Below are 24,583 nucleotides of genomic sequence, written 5' to 3'. Positions count from 1 at the left end.
CGCTGCTGAGCATTTAGGGTTTTTAGCATTTACTATTTGCCAGCACGATTAACCACTCTACGCAGCATGTACAATACACCTCTTACAACAGAGCCTCAGGACGCTAGGAATCTGGTCCTTGTTTTTAACCTGTATAAACGCCATGGCAGAAGTATGAACAGAAGCTTTGAATTTATTAAGTTGTTTTCTGCAGTTGTGGACTGACATTGGATAAATATATTTGTAAAACTCGCAGCATCATCTTGAGAAATTCAAAATCAGATTTGGGACTGAAGTACAGTATATCTTAGGTATCACTCGGGCCATAAGGAATCATGCTAGCTAATATTGAACACAGCTCTATTATAACTGCACATGATGATGATTATTACTTTTTGGTTAGAACAGCTGTCCGTGCGTGTCTTGCTATTAATGGATGTGATGCTTTTAACTCGTTGAAGTACCTATGCACTTGTAAGTCGCTTTGGATTAAAAGCGTCTGCTAAATGACAAATGTAAATAATAGCCCATGGAGAATCATGGAACATGAAATCGACTAGACACCCAAGTGTGCCGATTCTGAACTCCCGAGCACCAGAGCACCTCCCGTAGGTGCTGCTTGGCATACAGCAGGTTTTCCATAACTCCCGTCTCCAGTCATTGCCTCGAAGGGAATGGAAAGTGACTACCGTCCTGTGGTGAAGACCGTGTCCAAACAACTCGCAGAGTACAATAAGATCCTCATCGACGCACTCCAGGGGAGCAGGAGCTAAGGGGGACCACTTCCTTCCTCTGGGGATTTCTCACTGGCCCCGGCCCTGGCCCTGTGCTTCCTGCAGGACTCCACATTCCAAGTTCATACGTTTCACAGTCGTTGCACATGCAACTCCCCTATCAGGCTTTATTTGTAAAACAGGATGCATTTAACCTGTATGTGTTGCGGAATCTTGTACGCACATTCATGTATGTTTCTGCAGATCGATTTTGTTGTATATTCCGATAGTTATCGTCCCCACAGACTTATTTATTGGTACGTGCTTGATCTTGTTATCCTATGTGGACTCTTTGCTCTCTGTAATGGTTTTACCTGTTGTGAGCTCACGGGCAGAAGGAGAGGAGGGGGTCAGTACACATGCCAGCTCCGGTGGAAGCCTGCGGTCTGGCCCGACTCCAGACCCTGCTGTAGGTGAAGTGCTTTGGGGGCTCTGTTTCAGCCTCCTCCCTCAGCCTGCAGCTGTCTTGGTGGTACAGAATGTGAGAGCTTTTTTTAATACCCATTTTACAAGCACGTTATTCATTCTTCTGATAAAGTACACTACAGTCGTCACGGGTCATCCTCCAACGAACCTTAATGTTTAAAAATAAAAGCTTTGTTAAGTAAAGAAGATTACCTGAATTCTGTAAGCCAACTGGTTGTTTAGCTTGTGCTTTTATTGAGAGGCACCAAAGGGAGCAGCGATTCTGCAGACTGGAGCCATTGTGCGGGGACATTACTGCCGTCTTGCTGACCAGCAGTTTGGCCGGGCAGCGCTACGGGGTTAACTGGAGACAGGAACCTCCACGCCTGATAACACTATTGTTTTAATGCTGTTTGTTTCCGCCCAGCCGCTATCGGAGCCACAGGCTGCCTGCCTGGCCTTTCTCAGCTCCTCCACCCCCTCTCAGCGCAGGGGAAGAGCTCCTCCCTGGAGCAGGATAAGCACCAGGTCACCGCTGGAGGGAGAGAGGGGGAGAGAGAGAGAGGGAGAGAGAGTGGGAGAGAGAGGGGGATAGAGAGACAGAGAGGGAGAGAGAGTGGGAGAGAGAGGGGGAGAGAGACAGACAGAGAGAAAGAGAAAAAGAGTGGGAGAGAGAGGGGGAGAGAGACAGACAGAGAGAGAGAAAGAGAGAAAGAGCGAGTGAGCCCCAGGGCCCTGACTCAGCCTGGGGTTCATGTTTGTGTTAAAGAGCAGCCCAGGGGGGTTTCCAGGACAAGGTAGCCAGGCCCCGGGCCAAACAGACAGAGCCATATTAACCGGTCAGTTATTCAATACTCTGCGTATCGCATGACAAACGTTCAGCAACATCTCTCCCAAGGCAGAGGGGCGAGGAGTTTGCGAGTTTCATATTCGACAAACATGTCTTTGGGGCAAGTCAGTTCAGCGTCAAGGGGGGTAATGCCTTGTTTAAATATAAATAAAAGATGCAAGAAAGTTTAATTTAAAACAGCAAGAAATGTGATCATATCTCATCATGATTCATCATTATGTTTCAGTCAAAGAATGAACTTCCTACAGTACAGGGTCACAGTTGAAATGTTGAAAGTTCAGTAGTGTATGCTAGTTAGTACCTCCGTTATCCCCATTCTCATCGGGAATCCACTCCAAAAGGGCTGGACTGCAGGGACTACAGGAAGCGTTCCTCACTCTCAGGTGTGCTGAAACAGTGTTAAATATAATTGCACTCCGGTTGCATAGAAATTGTCAGAGTTACTACTTTAAAATACACATTCCGGTCAAATTGGGAAGACTCAAGGAAGTATTCTGGTTACACTTACTGTAATGTACTGTAATACTGATACGGTTGGATTATCCCTTTCATGTTCACAGCATAATCAGAATATGCCCCTAACCAGAATAGGGAGGTAAGAGCAGTTGTCTGGCAGTTGGTGGGTTGCCGGTTCCATACTGCCCCAGGTGTGTTGAAGTGTCCCTGAGCAAGAGACCTAGCCCCCAAATGCTCCTGACGAGCTGGTTGGTGCCTTGCTTGGCAGCCAATCGCTGTTGGTGTGTGAGTGTGAATGGGTGAATGAGAGGCATCAGTTGTAAAGCGGTATATGAATGCAGTCCATTTCTTTCTATTCACAACATCTCTTGCACCACTCACTCCATTTTGTCCATTTGTTTCTCTTCATCGTGTCGGATACCCCTGGCCTAAGTGTGCACAGTCGACAGGATGCAGGGCCCCGTATGATATTCCAGTGTGTCTCCCTGGGGCCCTCAGGGCCACACATTGGCACTCAACCCCGCTCGTTTAATTCAGAGATAATAAAGGAAAAAAAGGGTGTTTGGGCTTTTGCAGTGCCCGGTGGCCCCCTGTGTTTCCACAGCTGCGCCATTCTCAGCTCAGGCAGAGGAAGAATGGCAGACCACTGTCTAAACAAAAGATCTTAGCCCTGTTCCTTTCTCAAGCCAAAGGTCTTCAGGAAAACATTTACAACAAACCCGCCATTTTGTGTGTGTGTGGGGGGGGGGAGGTGTGTAGCACCTTCCTTTGAGTTGAGGATTCTCGTGTAGGATTCCATTTCCGTACATTTAACAGAAAACTGCTGGCTCCTATCTGAAGGCTATGCAGTGGAATTTTCCTTTGAATGGAAGAACATATGCCCTGCCTTCAGGGAGCCTGGTGGGCGGGAGGGAGACACTTGAAATCTCCTTTGCACTCTGTGTTTTTCTTAAGTAGTTGTTGAACACTGATAGACTGGCCGTTGACTGACAGCACCTGTGGGCTGTGGTTGACAGCACCACAGGACCGTGGTTTCCTTTCTGCTTCCCTTGGTGAGGGCTATGACATCATCGGGCAGGTTCCTCCCTGCTTTTGCCATTTTGTCCTGAGAGAGGGTAAGAACAGTGCCTGGCAGAGTGACTCACTGGAGGGATGGCTGTATCAGGAAGTCATCATTACATTACATGTTATTTGGCTGAAGCTTTTACAGCCAAACCGAGGATGTACACCGGGGATCGAACCACCGACCTTGCGGGTGGTCATGTACCATAACCACTACACTACAGGCTGCCCTCATTCCCAAACTGCCACCTGCAGTCTGTGAGAGCATTCGGGATCTAAACAGCAGTGTTTCTTCCACTGCACGACTTTAATTGGCTTTAAATGTGTTTCAATTGGCTTTCAGTCAACTCTCTCAGTTTATTTCTCCCCTTGAGATGCACAGGAAACAAAGGTATGAAAGTACTTTAATAATAAAAGCTGAAGTGCTTGGGGAAACATGCACATACGTGAATGCTTATGGAAAGCAGTAACACTAATTCAGCAGTTTGTTTTTTTTTTCCAACATTTTAAAACGTTCAAAATCAGGTCTTGCTTCTGACTAATTAGAGAACGATATGCATAGCTGTGGACACTGGAAGGGAATAATTACACATAGTTCCTGAACTCACCTTTCCTGCCATACCTGCAGATTGGAAACGGATCAAAACACAATAAAATAAAACAATTAGAAAATGCCTGATTAAAAAGAAGTCAATCATTTATCATATGTTGTAGTTTTTCTGAGAGCAGGAGCAGTGAATGTTTGACAGTAAAATTAATTTGTTAACAGTCCTCAACCAATGATTTACAGTAACAGATTTATTATATTACTTCAAAAAAATACGCCATAAGTGTACTTTCTGAGGCAGTGAATTAATATTTTATAATCATCATGATAAATTTCTTACTACGTGGGAAAAAATTAAGACCATAGATGAACACTAGGCTTTCAGTTTGACAGTGAGGGGAACCGTTTTTTGTCTTGTGGAATGTGTTAAAATCACAATCATAATATCACAGATAGGCTGTTGAACTTTGTGTATCTCTATGTCCCACAGGCAAACCCATTTTCCTGTGCTGAGAGCAGCCTTCTTTAGGCTTGAGTGTTGAGGATCCACCCCAAAGGGCTGGCAGGAGCATAATTAATGTCAGACAATTGTTCAGATGGTGCCTTTCCCTTCCTAATATGAGAGGAAACAGGAAAAAGGAACTCCAGCTCCCAGTGCCTGGGCTACGGACTGAGAGAGGGAGGGAGGGAGTAGAGTCAGGAGGGAGGGAGGGAGTAGAGTCAGGAGGGAGGGAGGGAGTGGAGTCAGGAGGGAGGGAGAGAGAGCTTCGCCACTCCTGGCAGTGGAGATGGTTGGGTACGGGCTTCTCTGACACCCTCTGGGGTCCGGTCCGATCCGCAGCCCCTGAACGCGGTCTGTACACGGATACAGACCCACGCCACCCCTCCGGTGGAAAAGCATGGATTTCGTTCCTCTCCTTCTTCACTTGGCCTGCTGTTTGCTGTCAGGTAAGTGTCTCTTTGTTAGTTTCATAAATAGTTCCACTGGTGATCCTCGCCTCAACGGTTCAGCAATCACCGAGTGTGTCAAAGACCATGAGGTAGTTCAACACAATGAGCTGAGCACTGGAGCTCTTGAGCTTTCCATAGTTTAAAGGAAATATTGAAACATTTATTTCAAACTTGTATGTTTTTTTTTTTTTGTGTTACTATTAATAATACAAAATAATAGTAATACTTATTCCAAGACTAAGTTCCTTCAAAGACCTGTACTTCTGTGATGGTGAAGAGTAGGAATAGGGTTGTAACAGTTAATTGCAGACAGGGCTACACTATACAGTTGTATATATTTGTATGTGTGTCCTAAATTTGATTGAGTTGCTTTTCCAAGCATCAACAACTGTAACAACTGGTCAGGTCACTGTATAAAACTCTGTAAATATTGTTGTTTAGCAAATGCTAAGTACTTGTCCTCTACAAAACACATGCTGTGTGTATATGCACGTATGTGTATATAAATATCTGTGCACTGTGTTTATAATGAAAGGGTGTAGTAAGGAAAAGGTTGAGTAGGTAGGCTACAAGGTTTATCGGCCTGCCAACATGTGGTTGTGATATAAGCCAGGACCTTTTAGGCATCTGAAAATCTCAGTAGACATACTTTATGTCTCATCTTCTGTGCTCTTGTGTGAAATATGTTTGGTCAAAAAATGTACTCAACCTCTGTGATGCCAATGCTCTTCAATATGTACTGACCATGATTCATGGTGGAAATGTTTGAGAAAAAAAGTTATTATGAAACACAAATGATTAGAATAATTGAAATGGGAAATCCTATTGTTGAATGCAGGATTTTTAGTGTGAAACCCAGAGCCTGTAATGGTAGCATGGACTTCACTAACACAGTGGTACATATAATATGAGAATCTCAGTGCAGCTCTGTCAGTGGTCTCTGTCTCTGAATCTTGATTGAAGGGTGACTAGTGAATGCGTTATTACAGCCAACGGCATGTGTGTGGGCTTGTAAATGTCTGAAATGGGTTCAAATCCAAGAAAGTCAATAATGGCTAATGTACAGGTCCTGTATGAGAACATATGAGAGAAAATCTTCTGTCTCAATCGAGGGGAATCTAATCAACGTCTACAAGTATATAAGTCATAAGTATATAATCAATAAATAATACTATAAAAGGAAAGTACCTTTGGTATGTATGCCAATAATGGAAGATAAGTACATACAAAATGGTATATTTTGGGATATGGAACATCATGGTAAAATTATATAAAGATTTTTTTTTTTTTTTTTTTAAACACAAGCTGGAACACCACCTCGTTTCCTTTCTTCCCCCTCCACCCACTTTCTCCGAACAAATTAGCTCATGACCCTCCACACCCTGCTTTCATGTTGCCAATATATCACTCCCTCGCTGGCCAAAATAGTCTAGCTAAGCAGCTTTAATCAGTTTATTCAAAACAATACAAGAGTCCACTTAAGAGTCAAAGTGAAAGACATTTCACAGTTAGCATTGCATAAGACATTTTAAATTTGTGTTTATTAACAAATTTAACAGATGGGCACTACTGTATATAACATTATATCTGTATAACACGGAGCATTCTACTAAGTGTGTAAGTCTCACTCCGTTGCAGATTCAACACTCTTTTGACCTTAAGCTATTGCGTCTTTGGACATTTCAGCGAAAAGACAGCATTCACATCGCCATTTACAATTCTATAAACAGCAAATTACCTGCTCACAAGTTTTGTGGAAACATGGCTGACATTTATTAATGCTTTACTCCAGAATTACGCAGCTAGTCTTGTAATTTGTGGCTCAACGGGTTTTCTCATTTTCTCTAAAATATGAACACCCTGCACCTTTCCTTATATGCAAAAGAATATTTGGGAAATTGAAACTGTTTGTCTTGTGTTCCATTTAAATGTCTTGGACATATAAACAGAGACTACATGTTCACTGAGAGATTGTCTTTCTTGGGTTTTTTTGCACAGATATGTGCAGAAGGTAGCCTGCGGTAGAGCTGCTTCTGTATATCAACAGTCGGCCTGCAAGCATTGTGTATTCATCCCTTTGACAACACTGGCTGATTCTTTCACCATTTTAAGCCAAAGGAAACTCGTTCAACACTCTGTGAAATTAATACAATGTATGAGTTGGCTTATCCAGGTAAACCAGTAGCTTTTAGTGTAGCAACATGCTTCATGGTTTGTTTGTTTTTAAGCAGTACCATAGCCAATTAGTCAGGCAGCCCTGCTGTAGTGTCACCCTGGAAAGAAGATTTAAGTACATAGAATTGCCTTTGAGTCATTACACAGAAGCAACTCTCTGGTTGTTTGGCCCTGTAGTGCCAACTGTGTACAAACTGCATGGTCACACTTTACAATAAGGTTCAAGTATTGGCATTAACTAATATAGTTATTTACATGAATTAATGATGGACCTTAGAGGATAATTTAAAGACTATAAACATGTACAGCAAAGCTAAACAGATGTGGTGAATCAGGCTGGATGGTGGACGAATGCTAGGAACTCTTCATGATGGATATTTATGTGATAAAAGGCTGACTACCATCAGCGCATCAGTGACATTATCAACTTTGAGTGTTTTATTCCAATTATACAACAGTTTTACCAACATGTTTATAGCCAAATAAAAAAAAACCTGTAGCCTAGTGGTTAACCAACATGAAAGTTGGTGGTTCAAGCCCCAGTGTAGCCACGATAAGATCAGCACAGCTGTTGGGCCCTTAACCCCACATTGCTCCAGGGGGGATTGTCCCCTGCTTAGCCCAATCAACTGTAAGTCACTTTCGATAAAAGCGTCTGCTGAATTACATGTCAGAATGAAGCTCTTCTGAAGTATGTATCTCTGATACAATGAATCCACCATAGTATCAGTTTGGTTTTTTGGTTTTGCCAAGTTGGGAGTAACTTATCGTGTGATAATGTCACCCCTTCGAATGTCTCAGCCGATCACAATGCGAGGTTGGAACAAACTGTTGTATAATTTACAGTAATCACTGAGATAGAACTGTCCTTCCCCTGGGCCATCACAAACCTCAAACTCTCACACCGACGGCCAACCTCATAACCTTAGCAATGAAGAAGTTGATAAAAACCTACACTGTGTACATTCAGAGCTTCATTTTTCTTCTTGCTTGAGACCCTTTCTTTTCACCTCTATGGTGCCTCACATAATCTATTTTTGGAAATAATGCCTGACCCTTTATTTCACTAAGAAATAAAATCAGCTGTCTGATTTAGTACTTACTTTCCCAGATAAGCATTCTCATCTGTCATCCTAACAGCATTGTTTGTGCTCTTTGGGAGTTGGCTGGACAATAAAATATTCCCATCCAGTTTGCCCAAATAGTATTTGAAATGTCTAAGAGAACATGATGTCATATACTTAGTACTGAAAACCGTGATAAATAGAATATCTTAAAATGCTAGGCAAATCTCTTTACCCCATTCAAGAAATTAGTCACTTTCAAGATCAAGATTTCTTGATCAAAATATACATTATTATATTAGGTCTTTGAGACTAAGCTATATGTGAGAATGAATATTGAAAGCCGCTATCTGCTGTTAGGATGTATTTCAGTGGACTTTATTGCTCTCTACTGACCCCTACAGGTTATTTTGCCCCTGCAAGTCCCTCCTGTTAAGGGGCATATAAAGTGCTTTCCTCTGTCTCATTTCTCTGCATAGCCCAATCTGTGAGCCCTGTTGCGATAAGTGACGATTGGCATTGCGTCCTTCAGAGGAGGACGCACATATACACGTGCAGCATGATACTGTCGAAACGTTTGATATTCATATGACTTGATAAGGATAGTCTGTTCCAGGTTGATCTCAAGTGAAATGATTTACAGTTGGGGTTGATTACCAGTTGATTTACAGTGACTTGTCGCATTCCGCAGTCATTGGTCATAGAGATAGGGCGATGAAGGGGGATGTTCTGCAGTTGATCGTCATGGGGATTGTTGACAGTTACAGAGGTTCGCTGCTGACAATAAAGGGGGTACCAGCAACCTGCCTGATCCGGCCTCTTTGGTCCTTTGATGAAATTATATTTAGTGGTGAATTTTAAATGAATTTCTTTGTTGAAAACTCACTAATGGGGCAAGTTGTCACCCTCTACTCAACTGTCTATAACTCTGTACTGAAATAAGATATGAAGAGGTAATGAATACAAAATACAGTGCAGTGAGTATTTGGACAGGGACATATTCTTTTATGTTCTGTGCTCTGGCACATTGCATTTAAAATAAAGTAAGAGCTATGAATTAAAGTGAAGAATTCTAGCCTATATTTGATTATTTTTACATCCATATTGGGTGAACAGTGAAGGAATTGTAGCTGTACAGTGTCCCCACAATTTCAGGGGACCAAAAGTAATTGGACAATTGGCTAAGTTTCATTGTTAGTTCATACATAAAAGACCTAGTAAAAGGTCTAGAGTTGGGTGCCATCTGCATTTGTCTCTCAACATGTGGACCAAAGAGGTATCAGTGCCAGTAAAGCAGGCCATTATTAGGCTGAAAAACATGGAGAAATAGCCAAGAAATTAGGTTTGTCAAAATCAACTGTTTATTACATTATTAAGCAAGAACACGCAATGGCAATGGCAATGACAATGGCAAACAACCTGGTAGACCATGGAATACCAATGGTGAAGAAAAATCCCTTTGTAACTGTTCAACAGATCAAGAGCATGCAGAATGTAGGTGTAGATGTGTCAAAGTCCACGATAAGATCCATAACCTCAAGCAGGTTCACCCTGGCAAGCCTTAAGAATAGAATGGCTTGGTTATAGTACAAAAATGTACATTAAAAACGTGTAGAGTTGTGGAACAATGTGTCATGGACAGATGAGACAACAATCAACCTGTACCAAAGCGTGGAGGGAAAAAAAAACACCACATTCTGTACCACCTCATCTGTCAAACATGGTGGAGGTAATGTTATGGCTTGGGCATGTACGGCTGCCACTGGAACTGGCTTACTTAATGTCCCTGCTGCAGGTGTAGGGTGAATGCTGAAGTATACAGAAACATCTTCTCTGCTCAGATCCAAGCAAATGCATTGGAACTGATTGGACTGCATCTTCATGCAGCAGAAAAATTATCCAAAACATACAGCCAAAACAAACAAGGACTTTTTATGAGCAAAAAGTGGAATGTTCTTGACTGGCCAAGGCAATCACCTGATCTCATTCCAATTGAACATGCGATTCACTTGCTGAATACCACGAGCAGGACCTGAAGAGAGCTGCAGTACAGTACAGTAAAGTACAGTACTGCTCTTTGGGTCCAAATAAAAACCCTTTACGTGCAAAAAAGGTACAAATGAATTACTGAAGCAATGGTTTGGGGTACACATTTATGTACCAATAGGGTTCCACCGCAGCAACGCTTTTGTACCTTTTTTTGTGAGAGTACATAAGATGGGGTCTGTAAAGACTAAAAGACATAGTGAGCCATGACCTTCTCTCTGCAGCACACCATTGTTTTGGGGGACATGTAGAAGAGTGCCTTCTACATCCCCTCAACACCACTTTCCCATCCGTTCTGCTGTCTAAGTACTAAGGACTGCGTCACATAGCTTAAGATTTTACCACTGCCTTGCTTAGCTTAAGATTTTACCACTGCCTTGCTTAGTTTAAGATTTTACCACTGCCTTGCTTAGTTTAAGATTTTACCTCTGTCTTGAATGTCTTGACATTTTACCAGTGCATCACATAGTTTAAGATTAGCACTGCCTCACATAGCTTGAGATTTTTCTACTGCCCCGTATTGCTTAAGACTTTAGTTCTTGCTTGCATAGCTTAAGATTTTAGATGTTCCAGGGTGGTGAGGGTGCTATACTGTGACTATATCTATTAGTGGATGGACAAAACATTTTATGCTCAAAATCAAAATGCTGTTCCTTTTACAATTTTTTCTTCAGGGTTCTTTGACATTGTCAATAGAAATGAATGATGAGATTAGACTACACCCAAGCACAAAACAATACAGGACAAAATACCGGTCATGCCCAAACACTTGTTGGAATGTTCATGCTTGTCATGTTTTTATCCTATACTTTGGATAGTTGGACAAAACATAACTGAAAAGGTTTGCTGTGAGCAACTAAAATACTGCTAATGACTACAAGGCACCTTGACTGCAGGAATATGAGTTATAATATTCAGGGCTTTCAAACAACAAAAAACCCTTTCTGTGCTTGTGATTACACATATTTTCATATTCACATTCAATTATATAAATGTTTTGACTAGAAGTGAGCCACACCAAAAATTGTTGAACAATTAAAATGTCCAAATAGTTTGCTTTCCAAAGCTAATGGGTTGCTCCTAAAAATAAGCAGGCCAGTTGGATAAGCTTTTATTTCTTTAGTTTTTTTGCGACAGGATAACTTGTTGCAAAATGTGCTCCCTCCTGACGCCAGGATCATACTTGTAGGAACAATTGTGGGGTGTGGTCTTCCTCTTGACACCCTGAAACTAACGTACGATGTGGTCTTATAAAACAATTAATGGTTACGTAGATGTGGGTTAATTAATCTGCTCAGAGGCTTATCTGAGTCCTCAGACTGCACTATTGTCAGCAGTAAAATTTATGACGTAAATGCTTCAGGAAAAATGGGGCTAGTATGTATGATTTAATACTTATTTTTAACATTTGATTGCGAGTTAAAAATAGGGCTTTTTTATTGCTGCCAGACCAGAAAGTACTGATTCAGTATTTTCATTGTTGATTCAGTTGGCATGCCGCAGCACTTCCTCCTGCTGACAATGATATGATTTATAACAAAGCAGTCGTTTTATAAAGCTATAATATTTCTATATTTGGAGTCTGGATAATGTTTACAATACTGAAGCTATTGTTCAGGTTACACCTACAGTACGGTATATTAGAGATGTGAACGTGATTGGCCTCTGTTTGCAACAACTTTTGATAGAATTCAGGGTCCTGGATTTTCCCTTGTTTTTACTCTTGAGGTTAGAAGAGGCTGCTCATCTTTAGTATGTCCATGCTAATGGTCTCATAAATGCCATTTCCAGAGGACATAAAAATGCGGGGGATGCTGTTTCTGTCTGAATCAACTCCCTGAAGCCCACACGCATACACTGCAGCAGAAACCAGCTGCTGTTGATGGTGGAAAGCTGCTTCAGATCCCTACAGCCTGTGTGTGAAATCCCCACTGCTGGATGCTTAGTGTAATATAACCAGCAGATCTTTTTCATTTTAGCAATACACCTATGCAAACTGAATCACCATCATATTTTTCGGAATAATATTTGAACCAATGCAAAAATGTTGATCTTTCCTATTTTTTAACTATGTAAAGATATTTAAATAGACAAACTGAAATATGATATTTTTGGCATTTGGCAGATACTCTTTTTCAGATATTATCCTTTCTAATATGTCCTATAAAAGGTCCATAATCATAAAAACAATTATATGTTTAATTTAGAAAAACATACAAATCAACATTTATAATTTTTTACAAACCTGTTGCATGTGGGCAGTGATTGAGATGATATTAGGAGTAATATGAAAGTCTCCATTTGGAATAGGGCTTTATTTGATTTCCTTTGGCATGTCCCCCTTATTTCAGTATGTAAACATGTATGAATTTACAACATGAATACGCTCACAACATGCTGTTTTAAGTGCAAAGGTTTAAGCAAGAAAACTAAGTTTAACTTAATAATGTGTTGTGCGGAATCTTGTTGAACTTGTTGAATTTTGTATTCTTGACTGGAAGTGTATGCTTCTTTTACTGTTTACAATTAACAACTGTTGTTCTTAATGAGGTTTTAATCTGTGATGTTCGATTTGGTTTTAAGTCATTTCCAAAATTCACATCACCATGCGAATCAGGACATGCATTAGGTCATGATCGCTATATTGGGAACACTGCATCACAACTCACCTGATAATGCCCAGCCCTGCTAGCAAGCTGATTCAGACACATTTATTGTTAAATCACGAATTGTAAATAGCGGACATGTCGTCTTTCTGTTAGCTAGCTACACAGGCTGACCAGGCAAATTGCATTTGAATGGCCACCTGCGGTTGAATCCCCACCCACGCCAGATCATGTTTTGTCAGGAGAACCTAAACCCATCTATCTCACATCATCCAATCTCAACCCGGTCAGACACTAGTACTGTAATATTATGAGCCCAAAGAAGTAGTAGCCATGCAGATGGTGGATAGACATGATTCTGCATTCATATTTGGAGAAAGGAAAACACGGAGGAAAAGGAAGAATAAAGAATAAGTTCTATCGTTAGTCTGGCGAGGACAGGGCTTACCTGCGCGTCTGTGTTCAGGTGACTAGTCTGAACACTTTGGTAGAGTGCGGGTGGCGAGGACAGGGCTTACCTGCGCGTCTGTGTTCAGGTGACTAGTCTGAACACTTTGGTAGAGTGCGGGTGGCGAGGACAGGGCTTACCTGCGCGTCTGTGTTCAGGTGACTAGTCTGAACACTTTGGTAGAGTGCGGGTGGCGAGGACAGGGCTTACCTGCGCGTCTGTGTTCAGGTGACGCATTGGACCTTGCGGACCTGACCTTGGTGAATCCGGAAGCCGTGGTGACCGGCTCGGAGTCCTCGCTTCACTGTGTCAGCAGCGACTGGAAGGCTCCGGTCACACTCGGCATGGGAAGGGAGTTTCCGGCTTGGGAGGTGACGCCACAGACCCTGCAGGTCGTGCCCGACAAGGACTACCGAGTCGCTTCGAAGATTACCTGGAAAACGCGGAACGTTGACGTCTTTGGAGCTTTCTACTGTAGAGTCAGAAACTCTGACTCCACAGGAAAAGTGTACACCTTCAGGATGCTGAATGAAGGTACAGGATTAGGACTTAATGTCCTGTTTATGTACAGTAATTACATTAAAATGCTGGTTTCTGATACTATTTACTGTTACTGTGATTGAGGTTGTACCAGGGAAACTAGGGGTAAAATATAACATAGGTAAGGGTAAATTTGTCTATAGGGATCATGGATATATCCATTGATGTCAATAGAAGGCTGTCCCAAAAGTGATCTATAGTCTGTCAGCCAAACTTTACTTAAATACTAACATTTCTTAAATACTAACTACTTTCATATATGTTTTGCAATGCAAATCTCATTATTTTTGGCACAATATAGTTTTGACCAGATAAGGTGAAATGTCTGGCCAGATTAAACAAAAAACAGACAGGATGAATAGAACACTGAACTTCCTGTCACAAGTGTTTGTTGACTTGGGCTTTCTCCCAGTGCAGTGAAAACTGATTCAATTTCCCGTAAATGGCATTGCATAATGACATTATATTACAAATGTGACATTTTTAAAAGAAAATGTGTTTCCCTTTAAGCTGCATTCCACCCAGACTCTTTGACAATCACAGCCAACATCGGGGAAAACATCAATATATCCTACACCCGTAGGAAGGTTGTAGCAGAGGACGCGTACATCTTTAAAAACGGTGAGAGACTGTTGGTCTGGGGGTTGGTAAGCATCCGTTGCATGGTTGTGCCCATTAAAATATCAATGCTTGTCTCAGGGGAAGCAGGGCTACGTTTAATGACTGTATGAACTGACTGACCGAACGGTTTTCTGTGCATGCCGCATATTAAATGCGAAACGCCATGCCTGGAGTGGTTTGCGTTAGCTGTACATGTCTCGTGGAAGCTCTGGGGATCCCCAGACCGTTAAAAAGCAGAGCACAGGGCTAGCGTTCCAGGGATCACGCCTTCCCTCTTCCTCAGGTTCCTTCATTCACTCTGTGCCCCGAGACGAAATCCGTGACACCCTACAATACCCCATAAACGCCGTGGCCCTGGAACATGCAGGCTTCTACACGGTCCGATACATCGCCGAGACCATGCCTTCCTCCGCAATCACCAGGCTGATAGTAAGAAGTTAGTGCTACTATCAACTTTTTTCCTGCACCTTTCAGTTGATGCCGTTTTTAACCTATTGATTGTGTTTTTCTCGATTTTTTCTCGTGTTTTTATATCTGTAGCCTACATGTAAAACTAAATGTGGATGGATTATATTGTAAAAATGGATTGTGTTTCTAGGCTGCCCTGCAGGGTTTTGGGGTGCCCACTGTTCTCAGACCTGTCCCATGTGTCTGAATGGGGGTCTGTGCCATGACACGACAGGGGAATGCGTCTGCCCCCCAGGATTCAAAGGGCAGACCTGCGAAATTGGTAAACATACCGTAGAAATGTTTTCATTAATTGAGAATTGGGGTGGAGTGTGTGTGTGTGTTCTATGGATGCCGGACAATTAACATATACACAGACATCAAACTGTTATAAAAAGACATTCAGCCATTATTTCCCATTGTTGTCTGTTTTGTAATTATTGGTTGCACATATGTTAATGAATTCCAGCACAAATACTAAAGGTATATTTGTTTTGTTCTTTTTTTGTTTGATTGTTGCCTGGTTGCCTCTGTTGTAATAAATAGACATTTTCCATTCAAACCGTGAATATAGCATGTTCTTACGGTTAAATTAGTTCTTACCATTACATTGTGTGTGTGTACTGCATGCAAGTGGTGAGGAGACCACAGGTTGTAACATAAATTAAAATATTATTCTAGCCTCAGATTACTATACTTTCTTGGTCTCAGTTAATAAGTTCAGCTGTTCCATGTTACAGCAAAATTCGGCTGGCTAGTTCCACATGGTACACTGGTACGTCCTCTCCTGTTAATATCTGTAATATCCAGGAGCCGTTGTTACAGGTGTGCAGGCGTGATGTACATATAACACGACGTTGATCTTTTGCAGTGTGCGGGAAGGGCAGGTTTGGCCGATTGTGTAAAAACAGGTGTAGAGACGGCTACTGTCGGTCGATGGTCTTCTGCCTTCAGGATCCTTACGGTTGCTCCTGTGCTACGGGGTGGTGGGGCTTAAACTGCAGTGAAGGTGAGCTCTGCTCATATTTACCTGCTATTTACCTACTACCTACTGGGGTGGTTATGTCTAAGCGGTTAAAATAATCTAATTCACGCCATTTTAATTATCCTGAAAGAAGTGTATACCTATTATAGAATTGTATAATATTTAATTGTGCATGACATTTTATGTCAGCCTCTGTGCCATGATTAATTTGCCCTTTTGTAGAAGATGAGAAGATATCTCTCTGTTCTCTGATTGGTTTCTCCCTGTGGTTTCAGCCTGCCCCCAGGGTTTCTATGGGGCGGGCTGTAAGCTGAGGTGTGAGTGCGGGGGCCAGGGCAAGTGCGACCGCTTCCGTGGATGTGTGTGCGCGGCACGGCACGGCTCCCGCTGTGAGAACGAAGGTAAGGACTCTTCACTGGAGCGCACTGTTGTTTCCACTCAGAGTTAGACCCACTGTACAACTCTCTGACCACGTCCATGTATGGTAGCACATGCTGACACTCAAACAATTCTATCTCATGACTGTCAATCTGTGGATACTAAACTTGGACCTCCTCTAAACACTACTGTACCTGTGCAATATATTTAAAAATAATAATAATAATAATAATAATACTGATAATAATAATAGTAATAAGTAGAAGAAGAAGAAGAATGTGTCCATTTTATTGTGAGTATCAGCTCAGAAGAAAGTTTCTGCGAGGAAACATACACATATAACGTGTTGCATTCCTTTAACCTAAGAAATAAAACATGTTTGTTTATCTTTAGATCAGGCACCGACAGTGGTTACCAGCCTTGGGGATTCAGAGCTCAATGCTGGGGTGATCTATATGCTCAACTGCACTGTCCATGGCCACCCAGCACCACTGCATGGAGAGATAGAACTGATCAAACCGGACAAAACAAGAATATATGTGAGTATCTTTAATTACACTTTAATCACATTAATCGCCAAAAATACATCTCAAATGAAATGTTTGCATTTGCCAAAAGCCTCAAAAGACAGGAATTGAAATTGATCAGCTCTAATGTTAGCATCAGCCTGCTCTCTGTCAAGGTGTATCAGCACAGGACAGCAACTGCTACAGCCCTATGCATGTTTACTGTACTTCACCCAGCAAGTACTCACCTCTGGATTAAGATAAGCTGTGTTTTATGTTTTATATATATATATTATTATTATTATTTTTTATTTTATTTTATTTTTTTCAGGCCACAGATACGGATACTGTGAACAACCAAACCATTTCCCAGTTCAAGGTGGATAAAATCACAGTGCATGACGCTGGCCGCTGGCTCTGCCAGGCGAAAACCACAGCCGGGCAGGCAGAAAAAGATTTTATCGTCACTGTCAAAGGTGAGAGAATACGTAGGATTGCATACTGTCATAGAGATGCCTTCTTGGGAAATGGCCTTCAATACACCTGTGCATGAATTTCCTTTTTTTCCTCATTTTGGAATCACCGCATACTACTCATACTATTTCATTTCAGTGAATATCAGCCTGAAATTTAGTCCGAGTAGTATGCTAGTATGCACTTTTGAACACAGCTCATGTTAGCTTTACATCATTAGTATGCTACCTATGATGTCATATATGATGTCTAGGCTATATGGCTGATCCTGTGTTTGTGGCCAGATCAGCTGTACTGACGATGCCACTCGGATGCACTTCACCCTGCATTTTCCCCTACATTTTAAACCTGAATCCTAAAGGCGGCCGATAATATCTTCTCTCTACAGTGCCCCCGAAGCCTCAGTACCCTCCCTTGTTGAACGGAAGTGGGCCGTATCACCTGATCATCTCCGTTAACAGAGAGCCGTATAGCGGGGACGGGCCAGTTACCTCCGTGAAGGTTGTTTACAAGCAAGTCAACACCACTTCGTGGGAGACCGCTGAAGGTACGTTCGTTTTTATCTTTATTCCAGCCTGATCCCATTTACTGGAGTTTCAAAGACTCATGCGATCGTAAGAGTCAGTGAGTCTTATTGCAGATACATTCTGTCCATAACCATGGTAAATGGCAAATGGTTGGCATTTATATAGCGCCTTTACCCAAATCACTGATGTTTCTCATTCGCCCATTCATTCACACTCTCACACACCAATGGTGATTGGCTGCCATGCAACCATGACCAAATTATCACGAAAAAGGTGAAAGTCATTAATGCTTCTTTTGCTGCATATGTGTTTGGGAGCTTTTGCAGTGAAAAGTTATGACGTTTAGCATTTTGTGTGTTGCTGTTAGTGACTGGCCCGCTGGTAAAGCTGGAGAACCTGACCCCGTGTACTCAGTACGTCGCCTTCATTCAGCTGAGTCGCCATGGTGCCGGAGGGGCCGGCTTCCCTGGGCCCGAGGCCATCTTCTCTACCCCTGTATTTGGTAAGACCTGTTCTAAACAGAATCTCCACTGGATGAGATCTAAGTTGGCATAAGTTTGGAAGGACAGACGAGTAGATGGTAATTCAAGCTGTAAAAATGCACGTAAAAACCTCTGGATTCCGTTGGATCGGGTTAGCAAAGATGGATTCTCACACCTCAGGGCAATTATGTTTGGAGGCACACAGATCATCTCCAAGTCTGTGGAATTACTTCCATCTGCAAGCAATTTCTGTTCATACCAAGTGTGATTCCAAACTGATCTCTCTGAGTCTTTCTTGGTATTCCCTGCTCTTTCTCCCTGGCCAGATCTTCCGCTCCTCACCAGGGTGAAACTGGTGCCACTGAGCCAGACCTCCCTCAGTCTCACCTGGGACCCAGTGAAGGGGCCCGCAAAGGAAACCTGGTCCTACCAGGTGGAGTGTATTCAGGCCTCCGCGCCCGAAAACATCAAGACATACCATCTGCCGAAGAACTCCACCGGCCTGACTCTAACGGACCTGAAGCCCAAACAGAAGTACGAGTGCAAAGTCCACGTGATAACGACTTCAGGGGGCCAGTACTGCCAGCCCGTTTCCGCATGGACCCTCAGCAATGGTGAGGCCATGGAGGAACACAAGACACCTCTTTGATATGATGCCACTACTAGCATATTGGGACTAACAGTAGATTTTATTTTGTCATATTCCGATATTATGTTTAGTTTTTCGAATTTGACCCAGAATTCATGATGTGGCATTTCTGTTTGTTGGCAGAGCACCTTGAAGTGACTGCTAGCATATTGGGGCTAACAGTAGATTAGATATTTTGTCCCATTCAGATACTAGTCAGAATGTTTCATGTTTGACACAGAATTCTCTTTTAATAGTGTGGCATTTCTGTTCTTCGGCAGAGCGACCACCGGCACCGTTTGGCGTCATGAGTTGCAACATCACCGACTCGTCCGCCATCATCACTTGGTCCCTGGAGGAGGGGAACTCCATCTCCAGAGTCATCATCCGCTTCAAGGACACGGTGCTGGCCGACTACAGCCAGCAGGCTGAGATCAACGTGCAGGACCAGCAGCACCTGCAGTTCCAGCTTCGCGGCCTGAAGCCCAACACGCCGTACCTGGTGGAGATCTGGGCCCAGAACAACATCGGGAAGAGCGTCGACATCCAGTCCATCCGTGTCCAGACCCTGTCCCCTCAAGAGAGCTCTCGTGAGTTGACCCCGGCTATAATATGTTGCCGAGCCTTATTCTGAACTCACAGCCTTGTCAATATGCCCTGCTGTAAAATCTGGCTTGAGCTGTTTTTTTCAGCAGGGTCTCTTGACCCTTTCGCAAATGAACAGTAGGATAAATGTAATAAAATTTCAGTTGGGGTGCGATGGAGCATTTCTCAAACTTTTTTGGTGTATGGAACCGGATTGTTTGCTCCTGATACAAATTCATATGACTTTGTATGCTAGCTAACCTGCTTTAGAAGAACAGGACACATACTGTACATGTTTTTTTAGAATACAATCTTTATTTTGGAAAATATGCTAGTGGATAAAACATTCCTCATAAATACTTAACTGATGATATTTTTACCATGAATCTTTCTCTGACAGGGCTGCCTTTTCAAAACACTTTGTTTTAACATATGAACACAGGAAGCCTCTTTGTTTGTCCTAAGCTCGTTGCTGCTCTTTTGTGGGACTCACTCATGGTTTTTCTCCATAGGGTTCTATGGCTTTGGCAGCGAGGGAAACATGCTGTTCTTTGCCATCCTGGGCTCTGCTGGAATGACCTGCATCACCATCTTGCTGGCCTTCTGCATTGTGCTGCAGCTGAAGAGGGCCACCTTCCAGCGCAGGATGGTCCAGGCCTTCCAGAACATTGTGGTACATTACACTTTATCACGCTCTATTAATGGCATTGTAGCATATTGGTTTGGTAAATGTTCATGCCAGAATGACAGTTGCATGTTGGATTCCTAGTGGGACACTGCTGTTCTAACCTTCAGCACGGTGCAGTCCCTGGATTGGCTCAGTCAGATAAGCAGCTGTATAGAGCAAGTTTCATACTCGTGGGCTGAGAATGAGAAGGTTATAACTGAAAAAAAAAAAAAAAAAAGAATTAGTGTATGCATACATAAGTATGTTGTTTATAGGGCACTAAATACATGTGTGAAGTTTTACATAAAAATACTGTTTAAAAGTATGAAAAAAATGCGAATTCGTATCTGCTTGTAGCCCATTCACCCCGAATCGTTTAAGTTCAATATCTCTAAACTACTCAGAAAGCAGATAGAACCTTCTATTTCTCAGCTCATGAACTGTAATAAGAGCATTTGCTAAGAAATCAAAGAATTGAATGTTGTGCCATGCTTTTCTGTGTGGAGGTCCATCATGTGCTGTGGATCTAGGAGGGGGAAAAATACTTACTTTTGAACTCCATTGCCTTCGACACAGAGGGAAGAGCCTGTGGTTCAGTTCAGCTCGGGGTCCCTCAACATGCAGAAGAAGTCCAAGAACTCAGGCCAGCCGGTGGCCTACCCAGCTCTGGAGTGGAACGACATCAAGTTCCAGGACGTCATCGGCGAGGGCAACTTCGGTCAGGTTCTGAAAGCACGGATTAAGAAGGACGGACTTAGGATGGACGCCGCAATCAAGCGGATGAAAGGTGTGGAGCAGACCTTCTGAAACTGCAATAGGGCAAAAGACTTAGTCTTTCCAATGTATGTCCTTGCATTCACTCTCCTACCTGAGGTTCACAACATAAAGCACTATCACTACAGTTTCATTATGGCATTATTCATTCAATATTAATGTAGTTAATGTGTAAGGAGAACTTTGGGATTCAGCATAGATTAATTCCTAGGTTTCCACTCTGGGAGGAGAGAAATAAACCACTTTGCGGTTGCGGTTTGGATGGCTGAATCATTGTTTTCCTTTTGGGTCTGGCATGTTGTTCTGTATTGACAAGACGAAATACGACAAGCTCTGTCGATGTGCCTCTCCACACAGAATACGCCTCTAAAGATGACCACCGGGACTTCGCCGGAGAGCTAGAGGTACTCTGCAAACTTGGCCATCACCCCAACATCATCAATCTGCTGGGCGCATGTGAACACCGAGGTATGCTATCCCTGTCAATGTCTAACAATGGCAGCTAGCTCATTATTTGCTTTCCTGTGATTTATATTTAAAGGTAAGAATAACTATTACATTCACTAAAGGGTATTATAACTTTTGTTCTCTCAGGGTTTTCCTCATCAGCAGCCATTCTGGCTCACTACATTTTCAAACTGTTAGCTAACGTTAGCTAATGTTCATGGCAAACAGAAAAAAGTTTGAAGATGTTTAACTACTGTTAGCTAACGTTTGCCATCTTGAACGCACATCTGCTCTCAGGGTATCTGTACCTGGCGATTGAGTACGCCCCCCATGGCAACCTCCTGGACTTCTTACGGAAGAGCAGAGTCCTGGAGACGGACCCCGCCTTCGCCATCGCCAACAGCACCGCCTCCACCCTCTCCTCCCAGCAGCTCCTGCACTTCGCCGCCGATGTGGCGCGAGGCATGGACTACCTCAGCCAGAAGCAGGTGAGCACCCCCTCCAAAACAGGGGATTGAATGGTCCCTTTTAGCCAAAACAGGGGATTGAATGGTCGCTTTTAGCCAAAACAGGGGATTGAATGGTCGCTTTTAGCCAAAACAGGGGATTGAATCATCGCTTTTGGCCAAAACAGGGGATTGAATCATCGCTTTTGGGCAAAACAGGGGAGTGAATAATTGCTTTTAGCCAAAATGGGACAATCAGCATATATCCTATTTGTGGACTTTTGTGGTGGCGTCCGTGTCATGGTGCAGTACTGAATTACAGAGTGATAAAAATGAGTCTACTTGTATATATGTGCACGAGTCAGGCAACAATATAGTTTTGACTGGTCTGTTAATTTGGCGCTTTCTCTCTACAGTTTATCCACAGGGACCTCGCTGCCAGAAACATCCTGGTTGGGGAAAACTTTGTGGCAAAGATAGCAGACTTTGGACTCTCTCGGGGGCAGGAAGTTTATGTGAAGAAGACAATGGTACAACATGGCTAACTTCAAGTCCTATAACAGCTTGCAGTTGTAAATTAAGGATATGTATTTGAGAGTTGAGAGTTCTGAACTTGACCTTTTCCCTTGAGCTTTGAGGATTTCTGTTGTGTGCCTTTCACAGGGAAGGCTGCCTGTCCGATGGATGGCGATTGAGTCGCTGAATTACAGCGTTTACACCACAAACAGCGACGTGTAAGGAATCAAGACCTCTTGAGTTGAAACAGTACCATTACCAGAGCATACTAAGAAAGTCTAGATGAAACATTTCAGTAATTTACCAAATTGAATACTATCATGCTCTAATGAAAACTGTTTCTTTGCCTTTGTCCTCAGATGGTCCTATGGTGTGCTGCTCTGGGAGGTGGTAAGCTTAGGTTAGTGCTGCTTGTGGTTACGGCTGGACATGACTGGATACTCAATGTGAAACTGGTGTGAGTCCAGTATACATATACCTCATTTGTGAATAACACCCGTTCCTGCTCCTGTGTTTAACTGCAGGTGGTACGCCCTACTGTGGGATGACCTGTGCTGAACTGTATGAGAAACTTCCCCAAGGATACAGATTGGAGAAACCCCTGAACTGTGATGATGAGGTGTAAGTCCCATAGGAAGCCTAATGCAATTAAGACAGAAACACAAACCTTTTGCTTTGCAGTTAATTTTGAATGCTAGTAAGCAGTTGTCAGTGGTTTAGGTTTAAAGTGATAGTAACACACTGTATAGCATATTGGCAGTGTGTTTACGAGGTACGTAAACACACTGCTGATGTCACACAGTTGATGTCACACCACTGATTTCACATACACCACTGATGTCACCCCTGACTTATCCTTCCCTATCCCTCTTGGGTCCAGATATGACCTCATGAGACAGTGCTGGAGAGAGAAGCCTTATGAAAGGCCCTCGTTCACCCAGATCCTGGTGTCACTCAGCAGGATGCTGGAGGAGAGAAAGGTAAGACCATCACCTACAGTGTAAACCTTAATGCACCAGCCCTTTCTGCTGTGCAAATTGGATGCCATTCCCAGTCAAAGACAGATTGTATTCATATGAAAAACGAATTGTACTTACGTCCATACGTAATAGTACTGTGGCTTGTACTGTAAGATAATGCATGTTTTTTCAACAGTTGTTATGTGACTGAAATAAATGGCAAATGGTTGGCATTTATATAGTGACTTTATCCAAAGTGCTGTACAATTGATGCTTCTCATTCACCCATTCATACACCAATGGCGATTGGCTGCCATGCAAGGCACCAACCAGCTCGTCAGGAGCATTTGGGTGTTAGGTGTCTTGCTCAGGGACACTTCGACACACCCAGGGTGGGATCGAACCGGCAACTGTGACTACCAGACCTCTTACCGCCTGAGCCAATATCGCCCCATGAGCCAAATAGAACCAATGTCTCCTAATAAAACTACTGACTCTGAGGAAGACGTCATAGATATAGTCCTTGTATAGGTAACGGCTTGAAGCACGTTGGGGCTCTCAATCTTTGTCTTCTAATAAAAACTCCTGATATTCATCAGGTGTGATGCTTGATGCTTACTGAATTTCTGTTCTTATTTTCATTTTCAGACCTACGTAAACACCACCCTGTATGAGAAGTTCACCTATGCTGGCATTGACTGTTCAGCGGAAGAAGCTGGATGATCAATTTTCATTCCTCAAAAGTAGCCTTTGCTTCCATATCTTTCATGTACTATATTACATCAAAGTTTAAGCAATCCTGTAACAAGGATTCACGGACTAGTATTTTGCACACATTGTGTATTGCATTTCATATGAACATATACTAACCCAAAGGAAAATAATCTAAATATAATCCTTTTTATACTCGTCAACTATTGTAAATGGAAAGTAATTTTGATATAAACGTGATGAATTTGCATTTTCTTCATTCTTGTCCATCTCACACATTCTCCCTCTGGCATGATGAAATATCCTGTAAATAGTCTATTCTGAAAAGCAATCAAAGATAACCTGGATCATGTTCTACAGGGACTAATGGAAGGCTTATTTTGGAAATGGTTTTGTGTGAGTGTAGCTTTCCTGTACTTATAATCTATGCATGGAATCACTGCGTGTATAAAGCTGTTTCGTATTTGTGAAGGTGAGAACTTGTCTGCTGATCTACAGCTGTATGACCTTAATAAACTGTAAAATTAA

At 42.6% G+C, this 24,583-nt stretch overlaps 2 protein-coding genes across 4 annotated transcripts in view; both read left to right on the top strand.

Annotated features, from left to right (window-relative positions):
- ift74 (intraflagellar transport 74) overlaps positions 1-1,358 on the top strand; it is a 29,490-nt gene extending 28,132 nt beyond the window's left edge. For both annotated transcript variants that reach the window (XM_061263362.1, XM_061263363.1), the window contains exon 20: positions 637-1,358. In XM_061263362.1, the coding sequence (XP_061119346.1) occupies positions 637-752 (116 nt within the window). In that variant the 3' untranslated portion in view covers positions 753-1,358. The remainder of the gene's footprint in view (positions 1-636) is intronic.
- A 3,458-nt stretch (positions 1,359-4,816) lies between these two features.
- tek (TEK tyrosine kinase, endothelial) lies at positions 4,817-24,583 on the top strand. 2 transcript variants are annotated; one of them, XM_061262668.1, is made up of 23 exons: positions 4,817-5,020; positions 13,591-13,896; positions 14,413-14,523; positions 14,807-14,959; positions 15,122-15,253; positions 15,842-15,979; positions 16,231-16,356; positions 16,727-16,872; positions 17,171-17,315; positions 17,702-17,860; positions 18,208-18,342; positions 18,649-18,936; positions 19,232-19,540; positions 20,048-20,208; positions 20,779-20,989; positions 21,334-21,444; positions 21,721-21,911; positions 22,286-22,399; positions 22,533-22,603; positions 22,745-22,785; positions 22,910-23,006; positions 23,266-23,365; positions 23,993-24,583. In XM_061262668.1, exons 1-23 carry the CDS (start codon positions 4,972-4,974, stop codon positions 24,065-24,067), a joined length of 3,369 nt encoding a protein of 1,122 aa, XP_061118652.1. In that variant the 5' UTR covers positions 4,817-4,971; the 3' UTR covers positions 24,068-24,583. The 2 variants fall into 2 exon arrangements, with proteins under 2 accessions (XP_061118652.1, XP_061118653.1); XM_061262669.1 differs by lacking the exons at positions 4,817-5,020; positions 13,591-13,896; positions 14,413-14,523 and having other exon boundaries at positions 14,814-14,952.

Source organism: Conger conger, chromosome 12 (genome assembly GCF_963514075.1).
Source record: "Conger conger chromosome 12, fConCon1.1, whole genome shotgun sequence".
NCBI lineage: Eukaryota > Metazoa > Chordata > Actinopteri > Anguilliformes > Congridae > Conger > Conger conger.
The sequence above is the reverse complement of the archived record's forward strand: the minus strand, read 5'-3'. Positions and strand labels throughout refer to the sequence as shown.

Excerpts from the sequence above, each read along its gene's own strand:
- tek (XM_061262668.1), top strand. The coding sequence starts at position 4,972 with ATGGATTTCGTTCCTCTCCTTCTTCACTTGGCCTGCTGTTTGCTGTCA. Across the intron at positions 15,254-15,841 it reads AGGGCAGACCTGCGAAATTG|TGTGCGGGAAGGGCAGGTTT; the intron begins GTAAACATACCG and ends GATCTTTTGCAG. Across the intron at positions 22,786-22,909 it reads CTGGGAGGTGGTAAGCTTAG|GTGGTACGCCCTACTGTGGG; the intron begins GTTAGTGCTGCT and ends GTTTAACTGCAG.